The sequence below is a fragment of the Thermobia domestica genome, chromosome 5 (assembly GCF_964235325.1).
Source record: "Thermobia domestica chromosome 5, izTheDome1.hap1.1, whole genome shotgun sequence".
Classification (NCBI taxonomy): Eukaryota; Metazoa; Arthropoda; class Insecta; order Zygentoma; family Lepismatidae; genus Thermobia; species Thermobia domestica.
In genome coordinates this window covers 167,425,344-167,448,177 of record NC_137458.1, presented here as the reverse complement: position 1 = coordinate 167,448,177, position 22,834 = coordinate 167,425,344, and the positions used below count along the sequence as shown (strand labels likewise).

Sequence of the window (22,834 nt, the reverse complement as noted above, 5' to 3'; positions counted from 1 at the left end):
ACATTTGAAGCACTGCGAATATGTAGCTCGGAGCATCGTGATTTGGATGTATCTACTTTTCGAGTACACTTTTTGCTGTTAAGGTTTCCTGAAGCATATGGAAACGTAGCTGACGACTCAAGAAGACTAGGTCTGCCCACACGTTTGGAAACTCTTGATTGCCTTTGTCGTTGTTCTTCAAGATACTTTTTGCAAGGACTTGATGAGAGAACGTCTGTTGTTTGTGGTTGCATGTTGCTACTCCTACTTCCTCCTGCTATTGGACTGGGCAGCGTAATAATTTCATGAACAGTTTTCAGTAGCTTTGGCGATTTTTCGTTTTATCGGTTTTCACTAATGGTAGACATTGCTGCTATATTTTTTGTGATGTCCATAGTTCATATGCCTGTTCTACTTGATTCTCTTACATTGGGATCGATGTAGGTACAAAGTCACAGTCTTGGAATACATGTCGATCCACTTTGAATCGTCCAGTATCTTTGAAACCGTTCAACGTTGGTCATTGTTGCTTCTCTTGGATAGGCTTCTGAGAGTATACTAGACATGTGTATAAGAATGTGGAAGCAAACACCTGTATCATGATAGAAACGATTTACGAATGTTAGTTGGGAAAGGGTAAGGGAATTACCAGGATATTCCAAAGACATCATTGATCTGCATTATACACTTTTCGTGCTATCGTTCTCGGAAAGAAACACTATACCATTTGTTAAACAAAGTTTGTTTAAAGCAATCGGTGGTGTAGTGGTAGCGTGCTAGACTTCCAAATGGAAAACATCGGTTCGATTCCCCATCAGATAGTATAATATTTTCGCATGAAATAATGGCTGCAAACAGAGATTCATCTTCTGGTGGAGAACTTATAAGGCATCACTGGCGATATTTCGAGTAAACAGTGTGTGCGTTCTACATCATCCTGCACTGATAAGTATGTTTCATATTTATATTCGTCCCTCTTCCTTGTCTTTCTTTCTTGACGTTTCCCTATCCTGTCTTTGCATCTTTCACTTCTCACCCTCTCTCCCCCACAAACACACGCCCTTCATGTTCCAAAGTTAAAACGGAGCAAGAGCCTGATATACCTGATCTGGAGAATCTAATTAACTAGGAATTTCGGCGTCGTGTTTTTCGTGCTCTGGGGATAACGTCTCCAGACCTGGTCAACTCTGACAGAAATACTATTTAAACGCAACGAATAAGTAAAATCTCTCTTTTATTCTCTGAGTTACCGAGTCTCAGTCGAATTACCGCGTCACTACGGATTTGAATCCTCGACCCAGTGGTGGTCTATAACCTAACAACATCCTCCGACTGACACGATGATCCGTTTGAGCTCTTAGCGTGTTCATTCTATCTGTGCAAATTACGTTATATCCGGAAGAGATGAAATCAATGCTGGATGTTCGGAACAGATACATCTTCGGAAAAGACCAGAAAATGTTAACCTCTTTGGTTATTAGAAAATAAAATTTTATTTATACTAGTTCGACACAAAATTTGTTTCCATCCTGTAATTTTATGTGTTTTATTATCGTTGAAATTTGAAACATGCTACATCTATGAGCAACATAAACTTTTTCTTTCGAACATTTGTAACTTTTCATTACGATTCAGTTTGGATTTTTAATATAGGGTATTTCTGATAGAAATTTATCAGTAAATTAGCACCCTAAAATTTTCTCTTTCTTTCTTTCTTTTTCTTTTCGTTCGTTTCCTTTTGTTCAGTTTGCGTTAGTAGTCTGAAAAGGAGAATATCATCAACGCTATCTACTGGGTATATTAGAATGTATTTTGGATCAGTACGTGCAATGAACACTACCGAATTTGCAATCGAACCACGCGGAAACAAAGCATGTGTGTTAAACTTTTGACATTATCCTAGATGTGTCTCGGAGATCTACAGTTCTACTTGAAATTGAGTATGCTATCCATTATGAAAGTGGCATAATGAATGTTTAAAGCATTCTGTATATATTCGAATAGTTCTGAAAAAATATGTAGAAACAAACGTTATTACTATATTACTGTTGGGTTTCTGTAAACGGAACTTTATAATGTGAGTTTTTTCTTACCACGTTTGAATTCCCAGTTTTATCTGTTCTCCCTTTCCTTTTTCTTCTTCTCTCCTCTCCTCTTCTCTCTCTCTCTCTGCCTCATTTCTGAATCTCTGTGTAATAGACATCCATTAGTTTCAAATTTTCATTGTGTTTCAGTTTCTCCCTACATCAACTTATAAATCTTGTTTCGTCTCGGTTTTGTTATTTCATTTTATCAAAACTAATACATGTATAGTTTGAAGTTAGAATTGCGCTCATGTTGTTAACCAATTTTAGTATGGGAGATAAGAAAGGAGGAGAGAGAGGGGGTCTCTTTACCTAACACGATTATGGAATAAGAAGGTATATATTGGATGGTCTAACTGAACGGCATTAGCTCTCGCAATTTTTTTTATGCGGAGTGTACAACAGGCGACTGTAATATTCATACCTCTTTCTACGCTTGTCAAACATCCAACATGGTGCTTCCTTTTCAGTGACACTACTTTTGGATGTTTCTTCTGAACGGTTTGGAAACCATTTTTTTCTATATTATAAATTCGAAGTCTGTTGAATTCATGTTCGTCCACTAGTTTTTCAAGAACATGAAAGAAAGGTTACACATTAATTTTGTTAAATCCTTTCGCACGATTTACAGACACGTTGGCTGGCGTAGACTAAGCTGTGGCTGACGCTTAATAAACGCATAATACCATTTCTTTCCTGCCATCTATTTTTCAGTGTTAAATGAATTTGCGAGACGAAGACTTTGCTCAATGACTTGATACACTACACGACGAACATCAAGCGCTGTAAATCCAAACAACTGTGTTTCTAATTCTAAAATAAAGCTAAACAATTCTTTTTCTGCTTCAGCATGCAAGGCTGGTTGTCTACCATTTACGCCGTCGGCACGTCCCACGTGCCACATCATCGCGGTAATATCGCAAAAATGTTTTCGTTGCAATGGAATACTTAATTTCTATTTCTTTTAATTTCACTTTATTTTCTCTATACTCTTACAAAGCACGATGCATGGACTCCGGGGACCATTGTACATATTGTCGTGTACCCATCTTGTGTGAACTGCAACGAAAAAGAAAATAGAAAAAGCAGTTATACCACGGGAGCCAAAACCGCACTGGTGCGATTTCGGACACACAGTAGTAGTGCGGTTTGGGAAACTACGCCGTTTTTTAAAAAAGATTCTTTACATACTCACAAATTAAAAAAGAATAACTTGAGTTTGTCACTGTAATATTAATGATATTTTGTTTATTACTACTATTTGAAATATAATGTAATTCTCTTATTTTAATTCCTATTCTTCTGTGGAATACTCCGAAAATTAATAAGGAATACTCCAATATTGTTGTGCTGCAACTGCACACTACTGAAGGTCGACACTTTTCTGTGGAATTATGGGAGTGTACTTAAGTATTTAATTTAACTACCAGATGGAATGTTAGTATGTGAGTTCTTTTTGAATTAGGGGTGGTGCGATTTAGGACCCGGTGCGCTATCGGGAACTCTCCCCGAAGAATGTTAAGATTGGTATGTGGTGTAACGAAGAAAAACAGAATATGTAATGATTATATAAGAGTAACTGTTAAGGTGGGAACCCTGAGTGAAAATGTTCAAGAATTGAGGCTGAAATAGGCGAGGTTTGTACAACAAAGAAATGATGAATACCGGTATGAAAGAAACAGAATTAGAAAGCTGGATGGAATAGGTAAAAGAAAGAGAGGAAGATCCAAGCTGAGAACGTACACGATTTGAGGAGAATGGGATGAGAAATAGAGTAAGCTTCCCCATGAGAATCCTGCCGCCTACAGTTGGACAATTTGTCCATGCGACCAGATGCCGCGATCGGATTGCCGGTGCCGGACACTGGCATCTTTACGCGCGATTTTCGATCGCGACGAGCAAAAACAAAGAGTTAGAAGGTAATTTGTTACTTTAAAATACGAATTAGGGCTTATATTTCCCTCGTATAAACCTTTCTCGAAACAGTCGAAAGACAGTCGGACGACGACTGCAAAAAAACACTGCCGGCAATTTCTTGAAAAACGATGTCGGTACGACGTCGGCGAAAGTTTCAATGTCGCGTACCAGTGGCAACGAGTTTTGGAAAATGAATAGAGTCTGTATCTTCTTTAATGATGAAGTAAAAATTGAAACTGTCCGAAGGTTTTTCTTGTGAGTGAACACTAATTCCATTAAATATGTCTTGTGAAAACGGAGTCGGCAGAAAGTCGGCATACAGCGGACGGAACGACCGCGTAAAATGATGATTGTAAAGACGTCGAAACCCTGACGGCATGCCGACCATAAAAAGGTAAATGTATGAAAAGAAATGTAGTAAAGGGTATATGAGAAGCGACGTTAACACTTTTGCCGCTGAAGAGCCTGATTGGAGAAATCGTCGTCTGGTCGCGCTGCCTATATGTTCGGTGCGCGGTCTTCATTTGTCACATGGTAAAAAAATGAAATCTTTAATTTTTACGTCCCACGCTTATGCCGGTGAGGCTAAAGGAGACGGTGATAATGAGAGATGAATGAAAAGGGTGGAATGAAGAAAGTGGGAGGAAACGGGAGAACCCCGAGAAAACCCACGAGCACGGTGTTTGTCCACCACAAAGTTCACTTGGCGGGGGCTGGGATCGAACCCGGGACCCCAAGCACCAGAGGTGAACGCTCTACCACTGAGCCACCGCACCCCCTTGTCACATGGTGATGCAGTTTGGGTGGACTGCTTCAAAGTTTGTTGATTCTTATAGTAAGTGTCTTGAAACGTTTACGTAAGGGTGTGGGTGAAACAGACTATGTCTGTACTCTGACACTTACAACACCTATCAATAGGTGAAGGTGAAGGTGAGTTTACAAGTGGGAAAATAGTTTTTGTGTGATAAAAATGTACATTCATTAGCAACTGTACAAAGTTGAAAGTTAAGTAAATATGACGAAAACATGATGTGTAAGTGCCCCTGGTGGGGAAGACGACGAATAAACTAAATATTAACTGGCTAATAGTATTCTATGTGAAACCTGAGAAATCGTGGCCTGAGTACGAAGTGGAAGAGCTATATACATGTGGTGAGTTAATTTAATATTGTGCATGTACATTTCAAATTATCATAAATTTTATATATTGTTTTACATATGTCAATTGTTCCTGCGCATGAAAAAGATTCGGTTCAACATGCACGGCAGTGCATGGCAGCCAAGTTCCGCGAAGAAAATTAAAACTGGCCTGCACTGCCGTAAGCATATTATACACGAACAAGAGTTTTGGGTAAAATCGCCGATTTCGAGGCTTTGTAAAAACGATTCTATTAAGGGTAGAAACATGAAATTTAGAATGTAAGGAGATATCCCACAGATGTACTCATGTACCAAATCTCACATTCCTACCTTCAACCATGTTTGAGTACTGGACCCCCAAAATATGCAGTTTTCAGGCTCACTGACTCACTCATCAAATTGATTAGGTACTTCCCAATGAGATAGAAACGTGAAACTTTGCATAAAGGTACCCCATAACGACCTGAGTATGGAAAAAGTCCGAAATCTGAGGAATGTGCTATGGGAATTTTTTTATGGGCAAAAAACTGTCCTTAGCCAGGAAAAAAAATCGTTTCACTTACTCACTTATCAAATTGATTAGGTACTTCCGAATGAGATGGAAACCTGAAACTTTGCATAAAGGTACCCTACAATAACATGAGTACGGAAAAAGTCCGAAATCTGAGGAATGTGCTATGAAAAATTTTTTATGGGCAAAAAACTGTCCTTAGCCAGGAAAAAAATCGTTTCACTCACTCACTCATCAAATTGATTAGGTACTTCCCAATGAGATGGAAACCTGAAACTTTGCATAAAGGTACCCTACAATAACATGAGTACGGAAAAAGTCCGAAATCTGAGGAATGTGCTATGAAAAATTTTTTATGGGCAAAAAACTGTCCTTAGCCAGGAAAAAAATCGTTTCACTCACTCACTCATCAAATTGATTAGGTACTTCCCAATGAGATGGAAACCTGAAACTTTGCATAAAGGTACCCTACAATAACATGTGTATGGAAAAAGTCCGAAATCTGAGGAATGCGCTATGGGAAATTTTTTATGGGCAAAAAACTGTCCTTAGCTAGGAAAAAAATCGTTTCACTCACTCACTCATCAAATTGATTAGGTACTTCCCAATGAGATGGAAACCTGAAACTTTGCATAAAGGTACCCTACAATAACATGAGTATGGAAAAAGTCCGAAATCTGAGGAATGTGCTATAGGAAACTTTTTATGGGCAAAAAACTGTCCCTAGCCAGGAAAAAAATCGTTTCACTCACTCACTCATCAAATTGATTAGGTACTTCCCAATGAGATGGTAACCTGAAACTTTGCATAAAGGTACCCTACAATAACATGAGTATGGAAAAAGTCCGAAATCTGAGGAATGTTCTATGGGAATTTTTTTATGGGCAAAAAACTGTCCCTAGCCAGGAAAAAAATCGTTTCACTCACTCACTCATCAAATTGATTAGGTACTTCCGAATGAGATGGAAACCTGAAACTTTGCATAAAGGTACCCTATAACGACCTGAGTATGAAAAAAGTCCGAAATCTGAGGAATGCGCTATGGGAAATTTTTTATGGGCAAAAAACTGTCCTTAGCCAGGAAAAAAATCGTTTCACTCACTCACTCATCAAATTGATTAGGTACTTCCCAATGAGATGGAAACCTGAAACTTTGCATAAAGGTACCCTACAATAACATGAGTATGGAAAAAGTCCGAAATCTGAGGAATGTTCTATGGGAATTTTTTTATGGGCAAAAAACTGTCCCTAGCCAGGAAAAAAATCGTTTCACTCACTCACTCATCAAATTGATTAGGTACTTCCCAATGAGATGGAAACCTGAAACTTTGCATAAAGGTACCCTACAATAACATGAGTATGGAAAAAGTCCGAAATCTGAGGAATGTGCTATAGGAAACTTTTTATGGGCAAAAAACTGTCCCTAGCCAGGAAAAAAAATCGTTTCACTCACTCACTCATCAAATTGATTAGGTACTTCCCAATGAGATGGTAACCTGAAACTTTGCATAAAGGTACCCTACAATAACATGAGTATGGAAAAAGTCCGAAATCTGAGGAATGTTCTATGGGAATTTTTTATGGGCAAAAAACTGTCCCTAGCCAGGAAAAAAATCGTTTCACTCACTCACTCATCAAATTGATTAGGTACTTCCCAATGAGATGGAAACCTGAAACTTTGCATAAAGGTACTCTGCAATAACTTGAGTATGAAAAATGTCCGAAACCCGAGGAATGTGCTATGGGAAATTTTTATAGGCAAAAAACTGTCCTTAGACAAGCAAGAAATCGATTCACTCACTCACTCAACAAATTGATTACGTACTTCCCAATGAGATAGAAACCTGAAACTTTGCATAAAGGTACCCTACAATAACATGAGTATGGAAAAAGTCCGAAATCTGAGGAATGTGCTATGGGATATTTTTTATGGGCAAAAAACTGACCTTAGCCAAGAAAAAAATTGTTTCGCTCACTCACTCATCAAATTGATTAGGTACTTCCCAACGAGATAGAAACGTGAAACTTTGCATAAGGGTACCCTACAATAACTTGAATATGGAAAAGTCCGAAATCTGAGGAATGTACTATGGAAATTTTTTTATGGGCAAAAAACGGTCCTTAGCCAGGAAAAAAATCGGTTCATTCTCTCCCTCATCAAATTGATTAGGTACATCCCAATGAGATATAAACGTGAAATTCTTCATAAAGTACCTTATAATGACTTGAGTATGGAAAAAGTCCGAAATTTGAGGAATGTTCTACGGAAAAGTTTTTATAGGCAAAAAACTGTCCTTAGCCAAGCAAGAAATCGATTCACTCACTCACTCATCAAAATGATTAGGTACTTTCCAATGAGATATAAACGTGAAACTGCATAAAGGTATCTTATAATGACCTGAGTATGGAAAAAGTCCGAAATGTGACAAATGTGCTATGGGAAATTTTTTATAGACGAAAAAGTGTCCGTAGCCATTAGGCACTTCCCAATGAGATGATGATGTGAATGTCTACACGAAGGTAGCTTATAATGGTTTGAATATGAAAAATATCCGAAATTTAAGGAATATGCTATGAAATTTTCTATGGGCGAAAAACTGTCCTTACTCAAACAGAGATCGGTTCATTTATTCATTCATCATTGATTAGGTGCTTCCAAATGAGATAGAGAATTGAAACTCTGCATAATGGTACCTACCTTTTGTAATGACCTGTGTAAGTAAAGGTTCCAAATTTAAGGAATGTACTATGGGGACTTTTTATGGGCGAAAAACTGTCCATAGCCATTAGGTACTTCTTAATGAAGTAAAGATGCGAAACTCTCTATAAAGGTACACTATAACGGCTTGAAAATGAAATTTGAGGAATTTGCTACGGAATTTTTTTCATTAGCAAAAAAACTGTCGTTACAATCAGAAATCGGGGACGATTCCGTTATTGAACACATCATGTGCATAGTGATAATGTTGTCAATCGTCTGAGTGGTCGAGTTGGTGCCCTTCTCGCTGGTCTATTGGCTACCACGTGCGCCTTTGGTGTATGGGGTCCTGGGTTCGATTCCCGGTGGAAGAGCCTTTGGAATCTTAACTCTCCTCGATGTTTCTGTGTCCGTGTCCTTGTCGTTCTAGGTTAATAGAAAAATGAGCTAAGGTCACTGAGAAAAATCCGTTATCTGGATAGCGCTATAGTGTACAAATATACGGGATCCTTATGTTTACTACAGAAATCAATACTTAACATACGTTATCCACATACGTACTGCCCTTTTCCCCGCTTAGATGTTACACAATGTCGTTGCAGGATGTCTGACATCTAACAGTCTTCCGTACATTACGTACGTCAGCTATAAGTTACATACGGCCATCTGTTTGTGAGATCCTGACCGCCTACATAAAGTCTTTTCGTTCGTGTAGAAAGTACGTTTATTCGGAACACTTATACGGAAAGTACGTTCAAATATACCTTTTCAGTTATACGTTTAGTGTACATTAAGTCCAACAGCTACAGGATTTACACATGTAACAAACGTTTTTACGTACGCCACATACAGTTTTTCTGAGTGTGCGAGTAAAATAAGTGAGAGCTAGTATTAACTAGTTAAGCAAGTTAATGAGGCACGTTCTGTGAATCAGTTAATTTTTAAAACCGTGCACTAAGACACGTACATACTGCCGTAAATTTCGTGGTTGGAAACCCAGACAAGGAAAGCCAATATTTTGTCTTTTTTCGGTGAATATTTTTCTTTTGTTGCAGTCATTGGTATTAAATAGATATTGAAATTAATTTGATAAGTAAAATAATGTTGAGGTGAGAATATTTAAAATTAATGTAGTTTTCGAAGAAATGAGAAATCCAATTGTTCGAATTTATGTGAGACTAGCAACAAAATGTAACCGATTTCGTAAATATATTGGTACCAGAGTTATATTATAGTTACCACAGTCGTTATGTAAAAATGTTCTTGATACTTCGTGTCTCCATCTGTGAACAGTGTGAGAATCTCTTACGTATCAGCCTTTTCATCAACAGTGAATTTCGTGCCTTTGCTCTTCATATTTCCTGAATTTGCCCTTCGGGGGTTCGCCCCCACACCCTCGCCTTTGCTCGTCCTACTTCCTCACACCTCTTAAGCTTACAATTCCCGAATTTCAAGTTTCTTTTCCTATTTCAATTATCTAAAAGATAAGATTTTGTATTCCAGGAAAACGCCTATTTAAATAACATGGTGATTTGTTCATCTCCCTTTAGACTCCTTAAAAATTAAAAATATTCAATTTTAGCAATTTTCCTGTTGGTTAGTCCCGAGAGGCTATGTCAAATTTCATCATTCTAACCCTGCCGGAAGTGCCTAAACATTTGGCAGTATGAAACTGCGCAACTTGCGCGTCATGTAATGAACTCCGTAATTTCGCAATGTGAAAAGGTAGAGAACAACTAGGTATATTGAAACACCAGCTTTGTCTAGTGATGTAGCAGCGAGGATTCAGCATCAAGGGTTTTGGGCCCTGTTGATACTCTTCGTATTTAGGTAATGAAAAATGAGATGTTAGCGATCGTGATTTTGTAGTTCGTGTAAATGAATTGGAATCTCGTTTGGACATAACGCTCTAACAGATATTTAATAGAATAAATCCTCCCCGCTGTTCTAGTGGCTAGCATGTGCGCTTTTCTTGTACAGGTCTTGGGTTCGATTCCCGGTGGGAGAGCCCTTGGGAACTAATGTTGTATGTGACACACTATGACTCCTTTGAAAATGTACAATTTTAAATTTAAATGCAGCAATATGCCACAATTGAGAATTCCAATATACGATATTGACATGGTTTACTACAAAAAGAAGTGAAATATGAACAAAAACACCAAAGGTGCAAAAAGTGCAGCCAAGTTCGTCAGCCTCAAAAAGTGTTGAGATGAGAATGGATGAGCCAAGTTCCTTGGCCACTGCATCTGAAAGGAACACTGGAACTTGGCGCGAGGTGTCAAGGAAAATGATGTTAAGGAACCTTAGGGATAGTGGTGGTGGGCGTGGTGGGTTTGGGACCACCATCAACCTTAGGAATATCAACTTTGCTAATGCGCTAAGGCACATATACAGTATAATGCAGTAAGATTGGTGGTTCGAAACCCAGACAAGGAAAACTTATATTCCTCTACGAAGTGTCAAAGTAAATGATGCTAACGAGCCTTAGGGATGATGTTTGTGAGCGTAGTGGATTTGGGGGTCACCACTAGCCTTAGGGCTGAAATGTCCCGGCCGTGAAACTAGGAACAGACATCTTAATGTATTCGAATATGTTAGACACTTCGCGCCAAATTCCAGTGTTCCTTTCAGATGCAGTGGCCAAGGAACTTGGCTCATCCATCCTCATCTCAACACTTTTTGAGGCTGACGAACTTGGCTGCACTTTTTGCACCTTTGGTGTTTTTGTTCATATATAGTATATCCCCGCGCAAAAGAACGTTGAAATTGCATAATCACTCTCAGCTACGCCCGAACAAGACACGCAATAAGAATAAGTGAGTAAGACTACGACTCAAGGTACTAAATTTGGGTTAATTGCTGTATCGCCGGACCAATTTTAGGAAACTTACCGGGCCAATTGGAGAATTTGTTTACGTTTGCGAGGAAGAATGAGTGAAAGTCTGGGAACGGAAATAGTAAAAGTTAAGAAAGTGGTTGTTTTCGATGTAAGCTTCACTGTATGTGGAGGCGGATTGATTATTTTGCGGAGAGGTACACTTGTTACGATATAGTGGCGCGAAAGGCAATGTGGAAATGGTGCGTATATGTCAAGGGAATGACATATCACGTAATAGTTATATAGAATTATTAAAAAATATACCGTACTCGTGGGTTTTCTCGGGGTTCTCCCGTTTCCTCCCACTTTCTTCATTCCACCATTTCATTCATTTCTCATCATCACCGTCTCCTTTAACCTAACCCTCATAATCGTGGGACGTAAAACTTAGATTTCATTTCATTTTGTATTTAAAAATAACGAGCGACAGTTATGAAACTGTAGTACACGATTTTCTTCTTGAAATTGCAAACCTTTACAAGCCTTAGTTTTGAAAGAAAGTGGCTTCTAACTCAACGGCAATGTATTTCTGCACAGTGTACGAAAGCTGTATCTTATGTTTACAACTGAAGCGTTACTAGTATGAAACCATAACAAGTAATATTGTAATATGTATGATTACCACAGCCCACATGTTTTCACTACCCTCGCTTACGCGTATACCCACTGTCGCTGTCGCACGTGCTCCCTTTCGGCACACCGCCGTGCTTCCGCGCGGGACCACCAGCGTCGCCATGTCCTGACTCAGTTATATAGCATTCGTGCTTTTCAGTGGCCAACTAGCACATTTTGGTTTGTGTTTTTGCACTGTAGGTTTATGCCCCTAACCTAATGTAACGTAATCGAACGTAACTTAGTCTAATCCAACCAAATATAACCGATTTGAGTACGTTTTGTACATTCTTTTTCGATTTTCAAATTGGTCCTGCGATACAGCAGTAATTCCCTAAATTTAGGTTAGGTAAGTTTGGATAATTTTTAGATTAAGAGCTCTGGCTTACTGCTAGAGGTGATAACTTGATTTTGTCTTTTTGTGAATAGTTGTTGCACAATAGAGTGATAAAGTAACCCGCAACGTTTTATTATGGCAAAAATACTTAATAAAGCAAGGCGATATACAGGTTGCACCGCTATAATACAATAAAAAGAACGCTATTTACAAGCAGAAATCCGTACTCCAGGGAAAAACTTCAGCGCGGTGAGTGGTAGGCCCGGTTTGAATCTCTTACCTACCACATACCTTTTATTACAATATTTTTATTTATAATTTTTACTTCATTAATTTTTTATTTAAATCTCATTTTCCAGGGCGAGTGGGACCCTTGTACTTTAAAAAATTTATAAAATCAATTTTCGCCACATTTTTCCTTCCTTCAATTTACACGCTAGAGCGCGCGAATAGTGGTGCGTGTTCTCTGGCGAGATTATAAAGTTAACAATTACGAAAATATCTTTAAAAAATAATGCTTTTCCCAGCTTTTTAGTACAATTTTGCAGAAACTCTTTGCATCAAGTAACAATAAAAGCACAAGTTTGGTTATGTAAAGAATCAAACAGTTCTGTATTTTCTCATTTGGGTTTTCGCCCCGCCAATGGGGAATGCTGGTGGCGTGCCGACTACAAAGTTTTTTTTTTGACAGACAATTAGTGGAACAGTATATCTAATAAATTATACTATGACTATTCTTTTGTTTATAGTCGCCGATTTTTGGCCATGCTCGTCAATAAAAACTGAAATTGACGTTTAGAATCCTCTTTCAAATAGTTTATGGGAAAACGACAGCCTGAAAAGTCGGTATTCCGACGGATTGCTGCGGCTTTTTCTTTTCTCCGAAGAAAGCGTTTGCAACGAGCAAATTTCGAATGCATAGAACAGTGTTATTCCTAGTGATCCTGATAGTGAAAAATGTGCTTTCAGGTGGAAAATATCCTGACTGTTATAAGTTTTTCACATTAGGCCAACAGACGTGTTAATTGAATTATTCTTAACGGGCATTATTAACTGCTTGCTTGTTATTTTTAGGTCGCTTTCTAGCATTTGTAAGTCATTCCCAGATACTTTCCCTCTATATGGCACTTAAATCGTACTGAGAATTGTAGAAATGTACTGCGTATGTACCGAGCGCAACATTACTGGTGGGAATCCGCCATGATTTTCATTGTATTGCTACGCACCTTTTCTGCTGTTTGCCGACTGCTCGGAAAGGCTACTTTCCAGCGGCAGCGCCGGCGCATTTTATGCGCCTTTCCGGCTGTTTACCGACTGCTCGAAAGGATCTCTTTTCGATGTTAGCTTCCCGATTCTCTCACAGGCGGCATCCGACCTCTTACCGCCGTCGAAAAGTGGCCCTTTGCCGGCTGGAAATCAACCCTTCAGGAAGGCAAAATTTTCACCACCTTTTACAATAGCTTCGCCTAAGTCTGCTTCCGTGTTATGATTTCTCGGCAAGGGCAAAATTGCTAGTTCTGAAAGTATATAATACTTGCATGTCCCATTCAATTTCTTCTTTATTGGCTTAGTGTGCTGCGAGAAATCATAGCATGGAGGAAGACTTAGGCAAAACTAATGTAAAAGGTGATGAAAATTTTGCCTTCCTGAAGGGTTGATTTCTAGTCGGCAAAGGGCCACTTTTCGACGGCGGCAAGAGATCGGATGCCGCCTGTGGGAGATCCTTTCGAGCAGTCGGCAAACAGCCGGAAAGGCGCGTAGCAATACAATGAAAATCATGGCGGATTCCCACCAGTAATGTTGCACTCGGTACATACGCAGTACATTTCTACAATTCTCAGTACGATTTAAGTGCCATATAGAGGGAAAAGGCGCATAAAATGCGCCGGCGCCGCCGTCGAAAATTTGCCTTGCCGAGCAGTCGGCATACAGCCGTAAAGGCGCAGTAAATGCGCCGGCGACGCCGTTGAAAAGAGGCTGGCATAAGTGGTCGGTAGAGAGTCCGTAAGAGGCCTTTCTCACAGTTTTGCCGACTTTGACGGCCAGCAACAATCGGCAAAAAGCCGGCAGAGGGTGTTTTTTTACGATTTTCGACAGCGTACCGCCTCGGCAAAACGTCGGCAACTTTGAATAAGTAGATCGCCGTGCCGCAGCGGACGGGTGCCGGCTGCCTACCAGTTGAAACACAGTCATCTGCATTTGTTTTACGCACACTTTCAGCTGATCTCAAATCTAACCCAATGGATTCTATCTGCTTCTGTAATGAATGGTCTGGTGTTGAAGGCTTACATTCAGCATCAACGAAACAATTGGATAAAAATGTTCGTAAATGTGCAATACAATTAGAAGATACAGAACTCCTGACAAAACTTGCTGCTGAAGATATGATACCATCGAAGCCAAATATCATCGTAGTTGTTTGCGTAAGCTATATAACAAACCAAGACAGGTTAGCCCTAATTTTGAAAATGCTGATGAAGCTCGTTTACATGGAACGCCAGTTTGCAGACCTTGTGGCGTTCATAGAAGACAGACGTGCCGAAACTGTACTTCCTGTATTCAAGCTGGTTGATCTAGATGAAATCAGCTTCCAGGAAATGAGTATATTGGTGGAAAACCGTGTCCACACAAGTAGATTGAAAAACAGACTAGTTGGAGTCCTCTCCGGTGTAAAATCACATTCGCAAGGTAGGGATGTTTTACTTACGTTTGAAGATACTGGAGACGCTCTTACAAAGGCATATAATTATGACAATGACGGTGTTCATGTACTTAGAGCGGCTCAAATCGTTCGAAAGGAAGTATTGAATATGAAGCTTACCTTTGACGGGTCGTTTCATCCAGATTGTCAGAAGAATGCTATTCTACCATCACTACTGTCTTTGGTTTACATGATCGTGGATCGAGCTAGCATAGAAGACCGTACGAATGTGGTCAACTCACGCACCACCAAAGGTGCTCTGACTGTATCGCAGCTTTTGGTTTTCAACAGTGTTAAACACGAAAGAACGGGGAAGATTATTAGATCTGTCCGCCATACTTTGGAACGCGAAACTCCACTTTCATTGTATGTTTCACTAAAAATTCAAGCTGTGACTCATAACAGGAAACTCATTGGTATGCTATTTTCTTTGGGAATATGCGTTTCCTACGACACCACATCTGCATTCTTTGGCAGAAGAAAAAAAACAGGGTGGGCCACTTGGAAAGCATTTCCTAAGGTAACTGAGGCCTTTGAGGAGTTGGTTCACGTATCAACAAGTGTAAGTGAGGGTTTTCTGGAAAAGTTAGAACGCTTTGAGGTTCTCATTTATGACAGGACAAGTGGACTGTATGAAAATTCATGGAGCAAGGAAATAGCTCTTTTCAAATAAGTCTAAGACGCTTGAAAATATTCCGCCAACACAAGATGCTCTGAAGTTACACTTAAAGCGTGTTTCATACCAGGCGAATATTTGAAATCAAGCCTTAGTTGTGGATCCACATCTGCCAAGCCCTACGGACTGGGGATGGATAAATGAAGAAACAGGTTTGTAACCTCAGTGGACGACTCTTCCAGAAGCTTCAAAATCTTGTTATAAACTGTGGCACTGCTAATGCACAAGTGGATGTACCGGACGCTGTAAATGTCGGGACAAGCAAGGAAATGCACGGCATTGTGTGCCTGTTCAGCAGGTTGTGATAATTAATTTCAGAAATATTTAGCTCATATGAAAACTGTAATTGCAGTACAGGAATACAATAAATAGACTACTTTACAATATTTTTATTTTTCTATTGTTATTTATTATACTTTAATATCACCTAATTTTGTGTTTCTTAAATTCGTTATATCTGCAATGTATTCGGTGCAAATTATTAATGTTGTCCATCTGCAAAACAGATATATGGATGTATGGTCCAACATTCGAGCTTGCATTTTTCGTTTGTGGAAACTCAGAATAAATAACAGTCAACAGAAACGAAGAGCATATTGAATATGTCCTTTAATATTGCGTTGTCGGTGGGTTCTTCTGACCTTTTCTTTTTGGTATTATTGTTGTTGTTATTAGGTACACATTACAAATGACTCATATCTTCGTACTAATAACTGATAGAGCAAAAATAAGCAAAGCATTGAATTTTTGAGAAAATTTGCCATTAAAGTGACATATCACATACTATGCTTTCCATTTAACAAAGTTGAGGAAGATTCAAAATGGGGGATTTCAAGATGGTGGACGTCATTGTCATGTATCCTCAAAAACTTTCTCCCACCCCTATAACCACATACATTGCTTATTTGGTTATGTTTTGAAGCATTTTACGCTTATTAGGAGGTTTCAATATTTTTAGGACTACTATGTAGTACGACAAGATCAATGACCTTTCAAGGTCAACAGAGGTCAAGCACAAAATGTTTCAACATCTTAAAATAAATCTTGTGTATGTACATAATATTCTGAAACTTTCATGCTTTAGTCATAAAGTGCACAATTCTTATATTTCGAGTTAACCCGCCCCACTATAACAGCATTTGTAATATAACAAGATAAATGGGTGGAATGAAAAGGGCTAAAAGAGGCACTGGGAGCCATGTGTAAATTAGTTAAAATTAAGGAAGAACTGAGCATAGACTCATGGTTAAGCCCAGAGATTAGCAGAGGTTGCAATGAATGACTAGGAAAAGAAATAAGGTTAAAAGGAGGATATAAGCTAGTGTGCTTTTTACCAGATAGGTGGACGAATGTATAAGTATTTGGAAGGGAGAAAACGACAACTGGAAAAATTTGTAAAACAAATTGAAGATTAAGAGAAAGGCATTCAACTAGAGGTGGAGGTGGAAAAGGAAGAAGTCATAGTGTTCTTAGACATGAAGATAAAGTAAATAGAAGGAAGAATATTCACGAAATGATATCAGAGAAGTTGCGTGTCGGGAAACTACTGTTATGCTTGGAGTGACATGGACCGCTCGATGAAAAGGAACTTTACTACTAAGAAGAAAGGATTAGGCAGACAAACAGTGAGAAAGAAAGAACGGAGAAAAATACAGAAGCTTTCCATAAACAGCTAGAGGGAAATGGTCGCGATAAGAGAAAGCTAGAGTACAAAAGGAGAAGTGAGACCAAGAATGGAGAAATAGAAGTAGGAAGACTGGAAGAATATAAAAAAGGAAAAGAGCAGAAGATAATGTGGTAGGGGATAAAGAAGCATGGGGAAAGATACTGAAATAAAAAAAATAAAGCTAAAGAAAATAGGAGGTATCTCGACGTTCAAGAAAGGAAGCAAGAGGTTATTCGAGGTACTAAGGGAGAGAAAGAAGACGCGGTAGGAATAATGAAAAAAGAAGTAATCTATAGAATTAAGTACAGCGAGTGTAATATGTGCTACGTCGAAGAAACATGAAAGAAATTAAAGAAGGGAAATAAACAGCAAAAGGACGACATAAGGTTAAAAGAATAGAAGTTCAGTCTACAAACATTAAGGGACATGGGACGTGAGATTAATTGGAATGAAGTGAAAGTGGTAGGCCAAGAATCCAGAAAATTGAAATGGGAAGAGGCAAGATTTATTGAAAGAATAGGTGATAATACTGTATGATGAACTGGAACTCAGGAATTAAAAGTGATGAACAATGGAGTAAGATATTACGAAGCATTAAGAGAGATTTTTTGTTATTGCGGTTATTATTAATGCTATTTTGGGGTTATATAATTATTATTATGTAAATTCATTTGGTGAGTTCTTTGTTGTTAAGTTTATATCTATCTATATCTATATCTATATCTATCTATCTATCTATATAGTCTAAGCACAGAGGGAAAGGGTTTAGCAGGTTTTGTATATGTTTTGAATTAGCAGGGTGATTGGCTGCCAGCTACATATTAGGTTACAGGATGATTTTAGATTTCTTAGCATTTAATCTTGCGTTAATTATCGTGTAAAATCAGTGTCTGACGAAGCCAAGTGGTTAGTGGTGAAATTGTTGGAAGGTATTAGTTTAATAATAATAAATTGTCTTGCTTAGCTCAGCGATTAGGTTATTTTAAATTATTTTCTTACTCATTTTCTAGGTTGGATAAACTACGTCGCCGCCTGCGTGGAAAAAATTTTACTGACATCCATTTCCTAATTGTAAATACAATGAATGCTACTGAAACTGAATTCATCAATGCTTTACGGAGGAACGCCGGAGGAATCCCAGTGTTTCAAGAGCAAAAAGGCGAACCATTTTGGGACAAACTAAGAGGAAAGAGAGACCACATCATGGTCTTTGACAGGTTGGAAAATATGTTTATTATTTAATATTTATATATACGCAGATTTATTTGCTATTAAAAGTCTATTTCTACTGTCTACCAACTCTACAACTTCAGAAATTCAAAACTGCTGTAGAAACGAACGCTCGCTATCAGATTCTTTCTGTAATAAGGCAATTCAGTCAGAATTGTAGCCAGAAATCCTGTTTTGTAATATGCACAAACATTATGCTTCCTCCCTTTCCTTAATTTTTGCTTTCCTTTTCAGGGTTTCTAACTAGAGCTTAATGCAATCCGCGCGTAATCCTCAAACGAGCAACGCGTCTCACTCACTTTAGACGGGTCGCTTTTATACATTTGACATTCTGTGTCATGAAGCGATTACGAAGTTTAACAATATAACTTTTCAAAATGTCAGCAGCTTATTTCCTTATTTCTGTAGCATTTTTTTTCCCCAAAAGCGTTGTTTTCAAAAGGTTTAGTCTTCGTTCTTGTTTCTGCTTTTCGTACACATATAAACACGTTTTTAAAATGTATATGATACCAAAGGTAGAATAGTGCTTTTATAAAAATTTAACTTTTAGTTTTCTTCAAATTTAAAACTTATGTAACAGGTTCCTCACCGAGAAGGTGATTAAATTAAAATACGCAGACATAGTATAAAAATTGTGTAAATATCAAGAAGGAAGTACAAAGTACATTAATCTACTTTGTACTTTCTTCTTGATATTTACACAATTTTTATACTATGTCTGCGTATTTTAATTTAATCACCTTCTCGGTATTACGAACCTTAAAATTAATATATACACGTGAACCATAACTTACTAAGATGAAAACATCGAAATTATTCCCGTAACCCTGTGATTTAAGATTATTCGTATAATGATTAGTATACAACACTAGTTTCAAGAGGAATAGTAGTCATCATCACAAGAGGCTAGTGCGAAATATTCTGAGTTAATAAGATCAAATACATTCTTCATATGTTCACAGATACTCTTTAAAAATGGAATTTAGAAACTGTTTCCACACAACAATAAAGGGTAGTAACCAAATGCGTGTGACTGAAAAAGATTTTATTACAAGTGGGAACAAGAAAGTATCATACATTTTTGACTAAGCGTTGCAATAGTAATGTTGATTACAAAAGTTGAGTAACGAATTTTTACAGCATGTTCCTTTGGTCTAAATAATGGACTTGTGTTGTTGAAATATCCAATTGCATGATTGATGGGAATCCACCCACTGTAAGCAATGAATAGGTGGACTAGGGCTACACATAGGACATCACAAATTCCATATATGCTCAGAAAGCAGGCTGGATGTCAAGCCAATCAGGAGGCAGTGTTTAGTTGAACAACGTCATATAAAATTACACCATGGAGAGCATACAGTGGCGAATGATTTTCCTTTACGATTTCCTGGAATGCTCTACACAATCAACTTCGAAACAATTAACAACATATTTAGACTAAGAGTGGTGGATGAACGTGCCGTAAGCTGTTGGTTTGAGAAATTTCATGCCGATGGCATAACATCAAAAATGAGGCTCGAGGCCATCGGTAAATGTGTATCGATAAGCTCTCCAGGAATAATAGAATCTTACCTTTGGAAGTGTTCACGCAATTGCAGACAAGTTAGGCTTACATTATAGCACTGTTGTTTGGTGGCTATACAATCAGTAAGGTGGAAAAAATGAACTTATAGGTATCACATGAGTTTACACCGACAAAAAAAAAAAAAATCGTCGTACAGAGATGTGTTGCTGAATATAGAGTACGGAATAACCAAGAAGGTTTCCTACATGAGATTGTCTCTTCTGATGAAAAATGGATCTCGTACGACAGTAGTGAGCGGCAACAACAGTGGTTGGATCATGATCAATGTATACAATCACATAAAGTACTATTCTTATATAGTGGTCCCTGATGGAAGTGATCCATCATGTTTATCTCCATCGAGACAGAACTACCAATACGTATCGTTAAAGTCCTTAACTCCATGAAATGCACCGCAAACATATCATTAATGGTCAACAGATATAATATTCTCATGTTGGACAACAATCCTCGTCCGCATGTCGCGCAAGAAACGTTGCAAATTCTCCATAGAATAAAAGATGAAATTCTTCCTTAGTTATAGTATTCTCGTTATGTTTTTCCTATTTACCTCTTCCAGCATGTCGAAGACCAGGGTATGAAACGTGCGAATGAGGATTTCTTCACATTGGAGACTTCAGATTTCTTTCGTCATGGAATCCACTCGTTGAACGAACAATGACAGAAGTGGTGACTGCAACCAGCCAAGCGCGTAGCAAAGGGGTAGATCCGAGGTGTCGGACCTAGGGATGCGCACGAGACGAGTCGGTACAGATTTTCCTGACAAAGTTCGAGTCGAGACATCACTTTTACAGCACATTTTCGAGACGAGACAGCCACAAATCTTGTCTCGTGCGCATTGTTATCCGGACCCCCCCCTTCGTGATCTGAAATGAAAAAAATTAAAGAAGGATGAAACAAAAGAAACGAGAAAAAGAATCGGCGCTAAAAATATGAAGCTATCGCAAGCGTTTGGTTACTCTTTCGAATGAGGAGTTTTATATGGAGGAAAGGGGGCGAGAGAGGGCAAGTTGGAAATGGATATTATTATAATGGAGCATTCTCAATTCCATCTAGTTCCATGCTAATCCTATGGACTACAAATGATGATCAGATAGACTCTTAAGTAGAACTTAGGAAATGTTCACAATCACCAATAATATGAGCCTGGCAACATAGATTCCAGTTACACTTGTTCAAGAAATTTTCAATTTCGTGGCAACACTAATCCATTTTATAGGATGTCTTTACTGTCGAAAGAGATCTCGTTGCTATCCTTGACGGCATTAAATGAAGATAAGAAAAATAAGAAGAAAGAAGACAAGACGAACTGAGTTCGAATGACCTCGGAAAACCTTTCCGAATACTTTTTTATATTCTTTTACTCGAGATATCCTCATACAGTAGTTTGTGATTACAATACTTACTAACATATCCTCATTTTATTGTTCTAACAAACCAGTATGGGTATGTTGCCAGTAAAATAGTTTAAATTGATCAAGCTCCTGGTGTGTAACCACAGTATTTCATGTCACGCCCCCTCCCTCCATTACGAAATCTTGGCTAAACGAACCAATATATGTTGCCAGTAAAGTAGTTTAGAATAATCGAGCCCTTGGTGTGATAACCACAGTATTTCGAAACGGACCCCCTATTAAGAAATCCTGGCTACGTGCCTGAACCAGCGAACACTTTTACTCACCAGATATTACAGTTTTAATTCTTTGAATGTGCACGCCAGTCGGACATTTCAACCGCATCAAGCTAAATATTTCTATTCTGTATTCAAGTCGTTTACCAAACTTGTCTTTATATTCTAGTTGATAACAAATCATGTTATTTGCATTCATATTGAATGTAGCCATACATCAAAGAAGGACTTTGGTCCCTAGAGTCACGCTGCACTCTTTAGAATACAGGAAATTATTCTTATTATGTTGCGTAGGATTCTGTATGTTACACTACGTAATAATTATTTTTGTACTCTCTGATTTTTAAATATCCCTATTATTTTACGAGCAGAAAAAGATATAATTGACTTTAATTTGGAATTTATTAAAAGTAAGTTAACCCTTTGCACTTCAACTGTGGATATATCTGCATGTTTGTAAGTTCAAAATAACACAAATGGTACTGCAATTTAAAGTACTGCATATTTTTAACAGTGTCTAGTGTCTTTTAACATATATCTGTTTTGTTGGAAAGTAATAACAAAGATAGTCAACAACAAAGATAGATAACAAAGATATTTTCAACATTCAACAAACTAATGCGCATTAGCCAAGCTAAGACAAAAATTTATTTTCACTCCCCACACTTGTGGTGACGGAAGTGTATACTAAACGCAATGTTAACTTGAGAGCTGCATCACAAGCGCATTAATACATGTCGGCGCGCGAACCTTTTCACAGGGAAGCCTTTGTATGTGTGTGTGTGTGTGTTTTGGTTTGGCTCTCAATCGCCAGGGTTTCAACTGGCGCTGTTCTGAGTTTCAGCTGATATTCGCGGAGCGATGATTTCTCGTCCTTTTCCTGCCGCTTACAAAAAATATGTTTCTTGGTCTATTTGTTTTAATAATTCATGAAGACACGACAATAGTAATAAATGTATTGGAAATTCGCATGTGATGTATTTGCAATCCTCACAATTAAAACCCGAGAGCATGAAAACTATTTTGCTTATTCATTTCAATTGATTAAGGTAAGAAAGGATAAGAAATGAAGTTATTCTCATATATCTACCTGGAAATGGTCAATCATAAACAGAAACATACGAGCAGCCACCCTCCCACACAATAAATTAAAAATACGATTTTTTTTTCTAAAAGCACAGCAA

The 22,834-nt window shown here is 38.2% G+C and overlaps 1 protein-coding gene across 2 annotated transcripts in view; it reads left to right on the top strand.

Annotated features, from left to right (window-relative positions):
- The window catches only part of LOC145686260 (uncharacterized), a gene marked incomplete in the record, with an annotated part of 54,331 nt that overhangs the window by 21,324 nt on the left and 10,173 nt on the right, over positions 1 to 22,834 (top strand). For both annotated transcript variants that reach the window (XM_081759375.1, XM_081759376.1), the window contains 1 exon segment: positions 18,213 to 18,419. In XM_081759375.1, coding sequence (XP_081615501.1) covers positions 18,213 to 18,419 — 207 coding nt within the window.